The sequence below is a fragment of the Idiotropiscis lumnitzeri genome, chromosome 1, assembly GCF_059441095.1.
Source record: "Idiotropiscis lumnitzeri isolate Australia: NSW breed Sydney's pygmy pipehorse chromosome 1, RoL_Ilum_1.0, whole genome shotgun sequence".
In the NCBI taxonomy this organism is placed as follows: Eukaryota; Metazoa; Chordata; class Actinopteri; order Syngnathiformes; family Syngnathidae; genus Idiotropiscis; species Idiotropiscis lumnitzeri.
Genome location: NC_142391.1, coordinates 13,831,619 through 13,847,816, shown reverse-complemented (window position 1 = coordinate 13,847,816; position 16,198 = coordinate 13,831,619). Strand labels below are relative to the sequence as shown.

At 38.6% G+C, this 16,198-nt stretch overlaps 2 protein-coding genes and 1 non-coding gene across 4 annotated transcripts in view; all 3 read right to left on the bottom strand.

The window, feature by feature from the left end:
• The window catches only part of arhgef10 (Rho guanine nucleotide exchange factor 10), a 51,732-nt gene extending 43,487 nt beyond the window's left edge, over positions 1 to 8,245 (bottom strand). For both annotated transcript variants that reach the window (XM_088318837.1, XM_088318848.1), the window contains exons 1-2: positions 8,089 to 8,245; positions 415 to 523 (exon numbers count right to left, since the gene is read on the bottom strand). In XM_088318837.1, coding sequence (XP_088174963.1) covers positions 415 to 493 — 79 coding nt within the window. In that variant the 5' untranslated portion in view covers positions 494 to 523; positions 8,089 to 8,245. The remainder of the gene's footprint in view (positions 1 to 414; positions 524 to 8,088) is intronic.
• trnai-aau (transfer RNA isoleucine (anticodon AAU)) lies at positions 283 to 356 on the bottom strand. Its single transcript has one exon. It is a non-coding gene; the product is annotated as a tRNA-Ile (tRNA).
• A 2,132-nt stretch (positions 8,246 to 10,377) lies between the features above and the next one.
• cln8 (CLN8 transmembrane ER and ERGIC protein) lies at positions 10,378 to 15,961 on the bottom strand. The gene is made up of 3 exons (XM_088318826.1): positions 15,880 to 15,961; positions 14,748 to 15,350; positions 10,378 to 13,706 (listed from the first exon to the last, which is right to left on the bottom strand). The coding sequence occupies exons 2-3, from the start codon at positions 15,291 to 15,293 to the stop codon at positions 13,380 to 13,382; spliced, it is 873 nt and encodes a 290-aa protein (XP_088174952.1). The 5' UTR covers positions 15,294 to 15,350; positions 15,880 to 15,961; the 3' UTR covers positions 10,378 to 13,379.
• Between the last annotated feature and the right edge of the window lie 237 nt (positions 15,962 to 16,198).

Here is a 16,198-nt window from a genome sequence, read left to right as displayed (position 1 = left end):
GCACACGCAAGGTGAGTGACAGGAGCAGGAAGGAATGTTGATGATGTATGTAAACAAACACGATGTAAATAGCCATTGATTGAGTCCGGTAAAAAACTATTCTGTCAATTCTATTCACTGAGTCAACAAAGTAATTATAGTCACAGTAATCTTTCTCTTAAAAATAACCGATAAGGTTTTCTGTTTTAATTGAGCTTATCCAAGGCAAATTAATCACTTTCAAACATCGTGTTACCTTAGGAAGATTTCACACCTCTAAAACCAGAGTGAAGCAGAAAATCATGGCCCGTACGGGGATCGAACCCGCGACCTTGGCGTTATTAGCACCACGCTCTAACCAACTGAGATAACCGGCCATGATGTTTGATAAAAACTGTCTGTGTAAGACTTGTGATGAAGCGGTGGTGACCTTACGTTCAGATGGTGGGGGAGGAAATTCTTCCATATCCATCTTTGAGGCGGGTCTCCTGTACAGGCTCAGTCCAGACAGCATGCAGGGTATCAACTATGCTCACAAACATTCCTAAAGGAAATGAGAAGAAAGAAAAGAACACCTGACATAAGGAGGCAAAACAGATGGCTACTTCCACCGAGTAAAAATAGGCCGTTATTAAAATTGTGTTAAATAGCAGAATCTCAACCAGTGCATATTCACATAAATCAGTGGATGAATGAGAACAAAAGACGCGCTTGCACTTTCACAAAGTACTGATGAGATTGGCATGAAGTTGTCGTTTGTAAAATATTGTCTCGACTTTTCATAATAAATAGTACGGGTATGGGTGTAGCAACCGTCATGAAAAGCTATATGAATCACGTTTGCTAGAGGTCTTACACCAACAGAACATTCCAGCACATTTTGCCAAAGCATATCGTAAATGACAGATTAACTAAATTGTACTTTTTAAAAAGCAAATAAACATTTCTGGGCCAAAGGTCAATGTAGTAATTGTAGACTTATGCATGCTAACAAGAGGTGCTACTTTGACTTGCGTGGGCATGAGAGACACCGCATTCCTCACCCTCACAATCTTTGTTGATTCACAGCCCGAGGTAACACTTTCTGTTGAAGGCCTTTCACCAAAAAAAAAAAAGCTTCCTGCTATCCTCAAGAACAGATTACAAGTTTATGACATCATCAGGCTTGTAGCATAAAGCAGTCATTGTAGATGTAAGTATGCTGCACATTTTACTCTTTAAAACGCGAACGCACATTACCACATAAATGCCCAACTGTCCACTTATGTGGAAAACAAAGCGACATGGTGAGGACGCAGCCACCAAGATAAGTCATTGTGAGTCTGAAAGCTTGTTTTGTCTCCAAGTAATGTGAAAGCCTCCGCTTTTCTGTCCTCCGCCCCTTGTCGAGGGCGCAAGGCGAGAGGAGAGAATGTGAACATGCGGGCAGTGTCTTCAGAGAACAGAGTGTGTGTGGAACATTTAACATTTGCAGGTGGATTATGCATAGGCTCGGGATACGCAGTTTGGACAATGGAGGGGGAGAGAGTCAGCGATGACATTACAAAACAAAACTGAGGATGACAAATCACACCTTATTAGGTAAGCTAGCGCCATATGAAAATCGTCATCCATCGATTAGCCAGAGCCCTCACCAGACGACTTTGGGCTTGAAGTCGGGGTTCACCCTGGACCAAACAACAATTCACACCACCCGCAACCCTTGTGAGGGGAAGTGGTCCAGATAATGGATGGAGAATTTACACCGACTGTATGGACAATTTAAAGCTTTACTGGCATAAAACCCATGCAAGAACAGGTGCAACATGCAAACTCAACACAACAAGTCCTCAGAACTGTGAAGTTCTACAAAACAATTTCAATATAAAATTGTTGAACGCAAACTACTGCTCAATGACATGCTCACTAACGATGGGCGATTCCAGACAATATTCATTTAAAGACACACTGATAACTTTTTTCTTGTTTTTATGATTTAGCTTTTTACCCCAATAAAACGCATAACAAAATCTGAAAATCTGATCATTTAACAAATAGACATATTACTGAGAAGTTAACAAATTACAAGTTCATCAATGCAAAAGTCCGGATAGAAAAACAAATACTTCAATAATAAAAATAATTGTAAATTAAACTGTAAAAAAAAACAACAAATAACTAGTTAAAATAAATGTTAGTGTTTTTTAAAATTGCTGATTGGTGTTCAGGCACTGCCGCATATTTACATTTGAGTAAATTATCCCAACAATTATGGAAGTGACACTTTTTTTAAATTTATATTAATTAGAATCATTACTTCATGAGCCTAGTCAAAACCCAATTGAGGCTCATGAGAGTGTCAATATATCAATACCATGGAAATGAATCGGCCATTACCAAGGCTCACTTTGGTGTAAAGATGATAGGTCAAATCCAAACCGAATCTCGACAGGGTGACTCATGTAGCCATCAATTGCCTGGGAGAGGGAATGAGGAAAGGAAGGGTGGGCGAAGGAAGCAATGACATGCATGGGTGTTATTCATGAAATGTAGAGAGTAGAAGTTATGAAGTCAAGCAGAGAAAACACGGCTTTTTAGACAGTCTCAGTGCTACTTTGCAGACAGAAATTATACATTTTTTCTCCCAGACAGACTAGATAAAATAGATATGTACAGACTGTGTAGATAGACAAAACATGAGGGATTAGAGAAATCATGGATAAAATTGATGAAATAAGATACCTTATTCATCTCGTGAAGGAAAATAGATACATGTTTTGCCTCTGATTTGTGTTGCTTTGCTTCTTTGTAAAGTGAGAAAAAAACATCTCTCCAGAAGACAAACATCTGAACATAAGCCCTCATCGATGTATAAAAAAACATTTGCTGCAAAAGACAATACCAGTCCACCCCATAGTTGATGACAGACTCAGTTGAGCATGTGATTACATGTTAGGATCACTGAGCTGCTCCAGACGAGAAAACATCTGGCCTGTTGGTGTAATGCAGACAAATTTTACACCTGTGAATTACGTGTGTTTAAACCCCCTAAACACAATACCATTCATAGAAATTACTTTTAGACTAGGCTTTATTAAAATTTGACAGTAGTTACAACTACATACACTTGTGTATATGTTGATTAATAAATAAGTGGCTGTCCTATTCAGGGCTCTTCCGGCTGAACGGATAAAAAGGACTGCAGACAACATTTCTGCAGGTCTCACTATTTTAATTGCTATTTTTTATGCCATTTCTTATGCAACTTCAAACAAATTGAATGACCACGTCCTACCGCACGTACACACACACACACACACACACACACACACACACATTAAAGCCCTTATTTTTCGCAAAATCAATCAAATGACATGAAGCTTTTTAACGGCCCGTGGAAACCCAGGATCCAAAATCTTTTACAAAGTCAAATCAAAGGAATGTGCGCCGTTTTTAAACTAATGCTTTTGCGCTCGTTTCCATATTTAATACTAAATTGAATATCATTCCTGAAAGAAATTAAGCAATTATATCAGCACCCACTCCATGAACATTTGGTGATACCTGGTTTGCTTTCCTAACTGATTTTTATAGGAGTGTACTTAATGAGAAGAAGTATTCCACAGATGGGCTGAAAGCCGTAAAACCAAGCCTGGGGAGAGGGCGGCGTAAGGAGGGGAAGACTTTTCTTGCCTTTTCCGAATGTTTATGACTCGTTTAAGTTTGAGAATGGTGCCTGAGTGATTGTCATTGGCCAGGTTCAACGTAATCAGGCTGATGAAATTTGGCAGCCTGGAAAGAGTTGATGGCTAAAGAAAAACCTTTGCAGGAAGGTTGAAGGACAGGACAGTTGCTGGCAGCATACTAATTTAGCCTTTTCAAAAAACACATTAAAACTCTTAATAGATATTTGCGTAGTGGGTCAGATCATTGCTAATCTAAGGAGCTAAACCCAAAAATTACATTTTTACAAAACGCCAAACTCAACAAAAACTGTGAGGTGAAAAGTGGAAACTGTCCAAACTGAGGAGGCTTAATGAGCACTTTCTGTTATTCTGCTTCCTTCGCCTGACCTGGACTGTCGTCGGAGCATGTGGTTGAAATAAATGTGCTCAGAATACATCACAATCACGTTCTAAATCCACCCCCCCCCAAATGCTTTGTACAGCTCATACTGAGATGAACCAGGAAACAAATCTGCGCCAACTGCTTCACTTCCCACCATGACCTCAAAAGCAGGGTGGGAAAAGCCAGTGAGTGCAGCCAAGCAAAAAAGTTTGGTAGGTTCTAAAAATATCCATGGACCTACATGTGAACAGTCAACATGCAATCAGATCATCGGGACAGTATCGTGCATCACCTGAGCGTTAAATTTGTGGACCTCATTGATGTGAATCAAAGGGGAGCTCACTGCTCAGATAATCTCCACACAGTTCCCCACACACATAAAGATTCTCTTCCACAACCAGTCAAGAATCCAATCCTCCGAATAAGAGGTCTCGCACGATCACACGTGACTCCATAAACGCTAAGACGACCAGAAAAAGAAAAAAAAATGCATTCCCTCACCCCAAAATATCACGTGAAATAAAAAAAATAATAACTTAGTGTTCTCTCACAACCATAGCGAGATAACACAACATATTTTTAAGTGAGTGTTTTTGTACTCGGGGGTCAGTTTGGCTACTGTGGGAGAGCGAAAGAGTTGTGGGAGGGACCTGAAGGGTTATTAAAGGCCCTGAAATTGATATAACGCACATGAAAGGAGAACGCTCCATCTTTGTTGCTTTTATTTGCCTAGCAATACATAAAAACGCCTTTAAAAAAGGTAATCGCGAAAAAAAAAAATCAGTAACTACTGTTTGTCGAGTCATTTAGGATTGTTGGACCCGATTGATTTTGGACCCTAGTATTGGGACAAATCCAGTCTCAACACACCTCACACATAGGGATAATCTAACAAGACAATCTAATAAGACATAAGCTTGTTGGGCGTTTGACGTCTTTGGTTAGGAAGGGGGGCCAAAATCGGGACAGAAACAGACCGATTGTCTTTATGCGTGTACACGGCCAAAGAGAACGGACAGCTCTGATGTCATGTTTGAATGAATGCCTTCAAATAGACAATGACTATTCTATTACAAATCATCTTGGAGTCAATGTTGAAAATTGAAAATATTGACCTATAAAGGTCAGAGACTTCGTATTAATTAATTAATTAAGACCTGTTTTGCATGATAGGAAAATAAAACAGCATAAAATGACTTGGTTCAGTTTTTTTTTTTTTATTGTTTTAACGTGTTTGATATTCTAGTTATTATAATATTTTTAGAATTGGAGTGCTATTAAGAAGACTACAAAGGCAGCATATCACAATTATGGTCTGGTTCACAAAGGAACACCAGAGGTTGCTCCTTGGTACTCGTGTTTTCCCGGCCAATGGATGAACTTGAAGTGAGATGATATGGGACCTCGCAGCTTATTTGGAGCGGTTCTCGAGGGCGGTGTTTTCCAACCATGGGTACACATACCCCTAATGGTATGTACATAGGGGTATACGTGGAAACATTTAATAATTTATTTTCTAGATAAATAACACGTGGCACAGCTGTGCCAAAATCACAACAACCGCATGCCAATTTAAGTCCCTCATTAAACCATGTTGACTGAAGAAAATAAAATAAAACTGCTATAGTGGGGCTGAATATAATTCTTGTTCATTGTTTTTCCCTAATATTTGCAGTTTAAATGCCATATATATTTATATGTTTAATTTGAGTTAAAAGCAAGACAATGCTTTGTGTCATCACTACACCAATTTTCATTCAAATCAAAACCCACTGGGTGATTTGGCATGGAACGACCGATTTCAGCCTCTTAACAGTAAACATTGTCTGGTTTCTGTAGTCCTTTATGAAAGCAGACCTTTTGTGTTTTATCAAAATATGACATTTGCATCTATCTGCTTGTACTTTGGAAACGATCTACATATTTCCATATTTTTCAACATGCTTTGGACCAAACCAGCAACTGAATCATAATCAATCAATTCATAGAAAAAATTGTGGTCAGTTTGATCTTTTACAAAAAAAAAAAAATCTTTATATGCATTCATAGTGTGAATGATCCCGTTAAATTTAAGGCAAGGGAGATTTATTTATAGAGCACAATTTATACACACAGCGGCTCAATTTCCTTCAAGCAAGCAACGACACCCATTACTAGCTTTTACAAACTACAGTGAACTTCTCTAATGGGGTTGAACAGAAGGAAGTGCTTCAAAGTGATGTCTGCCATCTAGTGCTAATCATTGTTAATACAACTTAAAACTGATCCAGTGCGGTAGAGGAAAACATAGACTTGCCGACAGGTTATAGAAAAAAAAAAAAAAAAGGTAAAAATTATATTGGAGGTAGACCACTTTTTCCCAGGGTGAGTTAGGTTCTTACGATTCCACTGTAACTAGCCCAAGCTTTGCTGTGGTCAACATTTCCATGGCTCAGTCTGCACCACATTGTGACGTGATGGAACAGCAATGAGCAATATAAGGTATTTTGCTGCATATTAAATACAGTGGTTATGTAAACTACAAACATGATTGACGGCACATATTTATTGACCTTAACACACAGCAGCAGTCATTCACTGGCTGTTTTGTCCCAGACTATACCATTCATAAACAGTGACTGATTTGCGGGGTTTCGACAAGAACATTCAACTGAAATCAAAGTGAAACTGCACTCAAGTGAGGCATAATTTACCTGTACCCCAAAATGTCCACTCAAGATGTGTACACCCGCTGTGGGGTTGTGGTATTTGTAGTTATAGCAAAGCCAGTGTGGTGATTTGCTAAACAAATGAACAGTGGACAAGCGTCTGAGTGTGCGGTGTGAACATGAATGGCAAAAGACAGCAGACAAATCACCACTGACTTTAACATTTATACCATTCTTGAGAGGATGAGATGGCGTTTACCGTTCTATGAAGGAAAATACTGATAAAATGTCTGACATTTTTTGATTTGACTACCTGTAAAGACATACATTCCAGATGACTGGAGCTTGGCAGCCTGTTCACTCAGGAATGCTATGCATGACTACTTGAATTTGTTATTGGCTTGGCTGGGTTTGTTGAGAAAGACTTTACATGGAACAGACTACATTTCCTCGCTAAATTTAGGAATAGCACAAGCCGACTTGGTTAAGTTTGCTTTAATAAAACCCGATTTAAATTTATGGTAACTAATATAAAACTTGTCATGTATAATACAGTGGCGGCACTAGACTTTTATCCTAAGGATATTTCAGGGGGTCCACAGACCATAACAATAAATTTGTTTCTCTTTTCAATTGAAAACGGAGTGTCAAATATTGAAATGTACATACCAAACACACAATAGATGAGATTTATGTATATATAATTTGCAGTGTAAAACAATTTGGGAGCAATTTAATTATGCATTAATAATAACTACTTTTTACAAAAATGGTAAAAATTCACCACCACATTCATAGTTAACGGAGATGATAGACAATAACTGCAGTTAACTAACAAGTTTCATTGGAAACTTTCATATGAAGATTATAAAATGGTAAAACCTCTAATCTCGTTGCACACTGAGTACAGTGACAATAAAGGGCATTATGATTCTGAAAAGATCAGTTTGAATTTTAAGTTGTATATCCCGTATGAGTTTGTTCTGTTCAAATGTAACTTTTGAGAGCCAAAGCCTGACGAAAATGGTGTGTATTTAGGACAGGGGGGAAAGTAAAATGACAGAGAACAAAACTACATTACGTGCTTCTACTTGCATTGTTTTATTTGGGACGCTGTGGTGAATGAATTAATTGCTTGGAGGCGAAAAAAAGAAACTGTCTGCAAATCGGACACGTTGACACTGAGTAACGTTATTGGACAGCGTTGGCCACTTGACAACCTGAGGCGCCACGTAAAAGTCGTGTACCAACACGCCTACTTCAAACACACAAATGGTGAAGTACAAGCGGAAACTCTTAGCACGTTTTCAAGCACCGAAATTTAAAGTTTGCAAAACAACTCTGGTAAACACTTTAGTTTGAGGCGAATTATATGTAACTTTGTCATAAACAATAAAACACGTTCTCAACTCACCATTTTCACGACTTTAACCAAGTGCTATTGACGGTCCCTTTGGCGTAATCCTGTAACGGTTAAAAAGCAATGTTGGAAGTTAGTGACCAGACATTAATATACTTTCGCTGTGTCCTTAACAAGACTCTCTCTGATGCAAACTGGCTCCATCCTGGGAAAACCCTCACGTCCACTGCTTCTATCTGATTGGTCGATGGGCGAGCTCAGTACGCGTTGATTGGCGACGGGAACGTGTCAATCAATTTGCCAACGTCTTCCTCTTCAGGAGAGCTGGAATGTGCCCACGTGACCTGTGAGGTGGCTCCCTGCTGCACAGCTGTTCTGAGATTTGGGATCGATGGGTGTATTTATGAAAAGATGAGTTGGGGCGATTGCTTTATAATCGCTCTGTCTCCATTTATGTTAATATGAAAATAAGTAATTAAATATTTATATTCACACCCTAAGGTCATTTTAGCAGCTTCAGTTGCACACGCCCCTGAGATTAAACTCAAGAGTTGGAAAAAATTAAATGTGCTGATTTACACTCTGACGCTATTTAACAAAATGTTTGTTTTTGTTCTAGTTTGGAAATCTGAACTGCTTCATACAGAAAGTTAGTTTTAATATATATTTTTGCCACTTTTATGTGGCAACCAAAACATTAACTACATTCATGTGTATTTTACTCTGCACTGCCATTCAAAGAAATGTGGGACATTAATTTGCCTTTCTCTAAACCTTTGAATACACAGTTTGTTTCAGTACTTTTTGCACAACTTGCAGTTTTCTAACGAGTAGCTGCATGGCAAAAATCACAACAGGTGTTTGATCTATGAGCTGCACAATTCATTTCCAGGGATGTCCACTTCTAAGCCTTTCCGTGACTCTTCCAATCTCTCTACATCTCTGTTGCAACCTGTTGATAACACTTTCCCTTTGAGAACATTCTGTTTGAAGCCTTGAAATGGCGAGATCCTGTTGCTCGGATGTTAGGCGTAATCATGATGTTATATTATTGGAAGGATATGGTTTTGTTACTCTAGTTTTGTCTTGCCAATCTAAAAAGAAAATGTGACATGGAAAAGAAGCCTACAGACCAGTACTGCCCTCTACAGACAGATGTCAAATAGCGCAATACAAACAAGCTGGAAGGAGGACGTAATATTAATATTACTGTCAACCAGCGTTAGCGCGCCACTAGGCTAAAGATTCTGGCAATACATAGGCAATTATATGTTGAATGTGCCAGAGCGTCGAGGAGCTAAATGTGGCTACAATTTGTGTGTGTTGACAATCTTTCTACGGTAGAAATAATAATGAAAAAAAAGATCCTATTATTAAATATATTAAAATAAGTTAATCAATTAATGAATTGAAAATGCTGATTTGTATTTTTTTTTTTAGGGGGATGAAATATTGAATTTTGGGAAAAACTTCATTATGTCTCAACTCAGAATCCCAAGTGAGTGCTGTTAGACTGAACTCGGGCTGCCCAACACTGCGTGGTTCCAGAAAAACTTGTCTTTAGCTTGCAAGGAGTTGTACGTTTGACACAGTGATGATGACAGGAGGTGGAAGAGGATCGAGATTGATGCACAGAAGGAAAAACCTAGACCAATAAGTTGGAATCGAAAGTCTGCAATGGGCCGGTTTGGTTGGTTTGGGTTTGTTTAAAGAGTCTTAGTTTGCAGAGAGCGAGAAAGAGACAGACAAGAGAAAGAAACCTTAGGGAGTACTGAGACGGTTATTGTAACTGGTATGAAACTGTTTCATAGCCGATAACGTTTCTGGTTATTATTGCTTATTGCCAGCTTTTAGTATCATTTTATTTGACAGAAAATAATGATCGGTTTCATCATATTTATAATCATATATCATATCCCTTATCCGTATCTAAAATGCCACATTGAATAACAAAGATGAATATTTCCTTCAGCAAAATGTCCAATGTTTTTTTTTTCTTTCTACAAAACGCGATTTACTGTCACTAACTGTCCAATCGGAAACCAAAATGAACCAAAAAGGCTGACAAACACTGAACTTGACTCTCTCCAAACAAGAGACTATGTTCTGTTGCTATACTACCAGTTTTGAGAGGTCAAGACTAGCATTGCACTTCTAATCGGTGAGCTTGGTGGACAGATTCTGGGTCAATTAGAATCGCTGCAAAATAAAAAAAGAAATGTTAGCGACAAATTGTTGAGCCTTATAAAATACTAAATACTGAATGGAGCTGCCTTACACCAGATCATGCCAAATACTGAATGAGCTGCCTTAGAACTGCTAACACAAACACACACTCACGTATCTATTTGACTTCATTTATTTGTACTTTCAATAATAACAATGAACTTGTTTTACATTTTGTTATATCTTAAGTTAGATGACATGTTATTTCATAATATGAACTCATTCACTGCCATTGATGGCTAAAGATGTCAAATATCCATTTTTTTATTGGTGGTAGTGAATGAATTAAAGAGAATGTTAAAAAAATGTCAGTCATTTCTTTCTTTCACCATATGTAAATAGCCTCTGGAAGGGGCGGCACACACTATAGAACCTCACCTTGAGCACAACATCCGATTGGGTCAGCTCTAGTGCCAAAAAAATGTTATTTGCTGGCTCCGGTTCAGATGAACACATATCAGAACAGGACATTATGTAACAGGAAAAACCTTCATCCACGCTGTAACACCATTACTGAATTATTACTTCTGGGCTCTGAAAAAAAGGAGGGTCTATAACATTTCGTGTAAATAATTTTTTTAGGGGGTGGGGGCTCAATATTTCGAGACTATATGTCATTTACAAAAAGTCAAAATAGACCATTTTAAATGATATTAAAATGGTGTATACAAAGATCAATCATGATGATACAGTGGTATAAATAATAGAAAGGGTGGGGCATAAATTTCCATTTGTGGATAACGACAATACAGAGGGTATCTGAAACACATAAAATAAACATTTCACACTATCCTATCTATGGAAGCTTGTTGGCTTAGTTTCACACACAAGGGGCTGAAAAAGCAGGTATTATCATGGGGGGGGGGCTTTATTACGTCATCATTGGAAAAACCTCTCATGTTTTCAAATTTCATATACTGAATCTTAAGACAACACTCCAAAAGAAGAAACCCGTGAGAATAAGTATAGGCTAATTCGTTGTGTGTGGGTACAAAGAAGCAAAATAATCGTCACCCTGTAATTTCAAATAGCCCATGGAATGATGACGACTAATACTTTGGATAACATGTGCCGGAAGCAACAAGGCCTTGACATTCCTAGAACAAATCAGTACACGACAACTATCAGATGAACTGTCCTGGCCTGGACTTAAAATTACACCTCGCGCTAATTATAAATACACCTCGCGCTAATTAGGAATCGAGGCTAATTGAGTCTTATCACATTATATAGCTTGACAATGAGCACCTAAAAAAAAATAAATAATAAATCTTGCACTTAAAATAATTTCATGCAATTATGAAAATTTCACACGGCACTAAATCATACTGACAAAGACAACCAAAGTAACCACCTGCAATGCTTTTGTCACAGACTAAAGTCTGTGATCAGCCAAGTAGGGCCTCATTTGGATGTGACTGTGTTCAGGCTGCGGTGAGCAACGACATCGCGTTTTATACCCGACACACGCTGTGAAAATACTGTTTTATTTTATAGTGAGCATAAAAGTTTTACTCTCACCCACTTAGTAAAACTATATTTAGGTACATTATCCATTAAATAAGTGTGTTGTATAACAATAAATCTGTTATTTCAACGCTAATTCAAACATATTCTTTGTCCATTAAAAGCACTGTCTCCAGTTTAACAGCTCCTCCACACACTAAAAAAAAACAGTCACACTTTCAGATTTTCTTATCAGAGTTCCTAACAATTGTGGTTTAGATCAGTGAACTCCAACCATCAGTCTGAGGCCTGGTGCCGTCCATAATAATTTGATTCAGTTTTTTTAGCGGAGCCTATACGTCAGCCCCCACCCTTCCGAAGGACAATATAATCAATAATATAAATTAATTTGAACAGACGAGAGCTGTGAGCACAGCGGATCAGGTGACTACCGCAGGTGACTTAAAGGGGAAGTCAAGTCTAGAGTGAAACTAATCCTTGAGTAATTTGAGTACCACGGTAAAAAAAATTTAAAACATTATGCTTGAGCCACTTTCTCAAGTACCCACCTATTTACGTGTACAGTTACAGAAAGAAGCCGAGCCAACCAGAGCAACAATGTTCATGCTATGCATGACAGTAACACGCCACCAACATGGTGAGAAGGCCAAGCTTAACTTATCAAACAATATAAGAATTTCAATGCCTTAGTCCACTTTTATTTGGAAGTTATTCCAGGCAGTGTGTCCCGACGTAATAGCTGACTTGAATCACCTCGCAGACTAGGTTCGAGATCTTTAGATTGCCGTTACGAACTGCTGTTACCGATGTCAACAACACAACATTGACCTGAAATAACGTTCAATCGCTAATTAACGGCGCAAAAAAAAAAAAAATTAATTATGATGACTGTGTATTGTACGACACCAGGTCCACCAACCGGGGCAGTCCACACGACTGTATTACAAGAGTCCATTCTGATCTAAGTGCAAATATTTGAATTTGATACTTGCTTCTCCAAGCCGACTCAAATTCCAAATCGTGCACAGCATTAACGAAAACCAAAATATTCAATAGCTTCATCCCTAATCCAGTCATAGACTTTATTTACAATAGCATGTTCTATGCGCCCTCACTAGTCTAATCACAGCGTTGCAATTGATATTGCTTTTGTGGAACATGAATTGCAGAAAATGGCCGGCCGGCCCTGAGATGGATAAAAACAGCTGGATTCTGCTGCCTAATTCATATTCCACAAATGTACTATCAATCGGAATGCCGTGTTTTAGACTAGTGGGGCAATTAGAACATATTATTGTCAAGAAATGTTTTTACTTGACTAATCCTATATGTCCTCGGAGGTCAGTGTCTGTCTGCCTGTGCCCAAGCAAACACCAACATCGCATTGCGCCAACTGCGCCAGTATTTCACATGGTCAGAGCAGGGGTAAGTTTAGATCAACGTATTGCCATAAAATTGCCACTCCGCCTGACGCATCTCCAGCCCAAGAGCCCATAAGTGTTAATTTACATAATACAAATGTGTGTAACAAGTGAATGGGGAAACACTTAAAAGTAAATGTAGGAACAAAATAGGTAGATTGAGCTCAGTTTTAAAAAAAAAAAAAGCTCGAGTCATCTTAAAAGCCAGTTAACCAACTTCCCTGTAACTTCTCAGCTTGCGTGTGGCTTGACAACAGAATTAGTCTGATCCGCTGTGGCATTATTTCCAGGTGCCGGCTTATTCTCAAAGTTCCAGTCGACTGGGTTGAACAGCTGCATTGTCTTCTTGTAGGTCCAAAATGGATTCATGATTAAGGTGAGCAGAGCCAGGCCAATGTAGAAGATGAGGCGCAAGGCCAGGGGGAAGTGGTTGTTGATACCTCCCCAGTTGTTAAAGCTTACCCACCAAAGGTAGTAGGTGAGGACAATGCGACAATGGAACATGTGGATCATCACCCATTGGTTGGCTTTCCAGAACGGATTGCTGGCCCATCCAGCCTACCATGGAGAGAAAGAGAGAGAGATTAGTATTTAAAACTTTACAATAGTCACAATACTGAAATATTAAAAGTGTCTCAATATCGTCGCAGTCTTGGTATAAAATTATGAGCCGTTGTTGCTGTTCTGCATGGACCTCGCCATCCAGCAGAACCGTTTTCCCACAATATCCTAATAATTATCATATCGTGAAATGAATACCTTGATATTGAATGGTGAGATTCAGATACCCCTTGTTTATTGTTGTTTATTATTTCTCCTGTTGCGACTGGAAGTAATGATATCCTCCTTTGCATTACGCGGGTGTAAATAAATAAATCAAAACAACCGGCAAACGGTATACAATGTATTGTTGAGTTGATATGAATTACACATTTTTAATTTAACTACGGTACTAAATATAATTGTTGAAGCATGGTTTGCTTTAGTCAAAAAAGTTTAGTCTTTGTTTCATCTGATCATCACACATATTCCTACATAGGAGGTTGCTTTTTTCCCCCCTCCCCAGCAGGAACTGCAGCTTTAGTCAAGGAACAAAAAAAATCTTCCCTTCCCTATACATTGTACAGAAAAATACTTACAGGTATACAATCCACTTAAGTTCTTCAGGTTGGTCGACATATCCAAATTTTCATGTGCTGTCATGAACTGAATGTATTTTGGAAGATGGAACACTGAACGCTGAGCTCTGAAAGTCTAGCTACAACTTCCTTCTTCTAAGACCGTAAAGCGTACTTTTAGAATCATGTTTTAAAGAAATGAGAACTGTCAATATTTGCAATACATCAAAGAGAATGAAAAAAAAAAAGCATTACCATTTCAAAACAATTGCAATTGAGTTGTTGGCGTTTATTTCTGATGTGAAAGGGTAGATTGGGTTTCTGATTGTATTGAGCAGCATGTACAGTGCACTTGCATTTTTCCAGCAAAATTGCGGTAATAAAAACATTGAACTTTTTGTCACTGTTATTGAGCTAGAACATTTTCATATCTAAATGTGTCCAGTATAAACAAAATCCAAGCAATGTAATATTGTTTTACCTTCAGAAGCATCCAGGATATGCAGGTGAATGGTGTGCTCATTTCCAACAGTAGCACCACCATGGGCACAAAGTGGCCCATGGAATCTGACATTATGCCCCCTCCGTATCCTGCCAGGGCGAGTAAATGGTGCGTTGCCAGGGGGATGTCAAGTGACCGAAACACCAAACTGTAGGAATGAAATGCTGCGTTCTCAAAGATAAAGAACCCTGTGGCTGTGAGGATAGCGAACCACGACCAGTCCTCCTGCCCCCTCACTACGTCTCTGGTCAACTGCGAGTCCTGAGTAAGTGCTCTCAGACCAGCTACTGAACTCTGAATGCCAAAGACTGCGCGGGTAGCTGCAAGGTTCCAGAAGACCTTCTCTTTGGCTTGCAAGCAGTTGTATGTGTGAGACAGGGATAAAGACAGGAGGTGAGCGAGGAGGAAGATTGATGCATAGAAGGCAAAACCCAGGCCAATAAGTTGGAATCGGACATCCCATGGAAAGTACTGTGCAATGGTCTGAGAGCCGGCTTCCGATTGAGGTAGCTGTTCAGGATCCATGGTCTGGAGAAAAGCTATTAGCTCAGCAGCTTGATAGAGATATGATGCGCTAGACACCTGCAAGGCAAGAGAAAGCATAATGCATTTTTTCCTATTGGGCTTCAATTGTTTTTTGTTTTTAACTTGAGTTTTAACTTGTTCTCGATTAATTGTGTAGAACCAAGATTGAATTGGATATACAAGACGAAAATGCACAAATATAACAACAAAATGGCCATGTGTTAATGTAATTGTCCACACGGGATTATCAAATTGTATGGCTATATTTATGCACCGTATCTAGGAAAGAATTCATGATATTCAACCACCGATATCACCCCCATGATATTAGAAATGCCATTATTGTGATAGACGTTTATATTATGCTTTCCGTTTCTATTAGCACTTATTTATAGCTACAAATGATGATTGTACTGAAGAATCAAAGAGAAACTGCCAGTCGTGAAAACTCCGAAACTTCAAAGTGTTGCATCAAGATAGCTGCGTACATCACATTTACTAAAGAAATACAATTGAACTAACTAACAAAATAACAGGCAATACCGAATGAAACTCAAGAATTCAGTTTAAACATTTGCCTACTTACATTAGTTAAGATATTCGCTTTGGCATCGTCTCACGCGACTTCAATTTGGTCATGTGACCAACAAACCGGACATCACGCCTACTTTGTATTTCCAGGCATCCCATTGGATAAAATCTTTTTGTGAATTTTTGATGGCAGTTGGCAAACCAACTATTGGTGTTATACCGCCACTTACCGTACTGGAGTGTAAAAGCAGTCGAAAGGCATGCGGAAAAGATAATAATAATAATAATAATAATAATAATAATAATAATAATAATAATAATAATAATACATATAATACATATATAGATCCGTATTTACAACCAGTCCAGATTAA

Excerpts from the sequence above, each read along its gene's own strand:
- cln8 (XM_088318826.1), bottom strand. The coding sequence starts at position 15,293 with ATGGATCCTGAACAGCTACCTCAATCGGAAGCCGGCTCTCAGACCATT. Across the intron at positions 13,707-14,747 it reads TATCCTGGATGCTTCTGAAG|GCTGGATGGGCCAGCAATCC; the intron begins GTAAAACAATAT and ends TCTCCATGGTAG.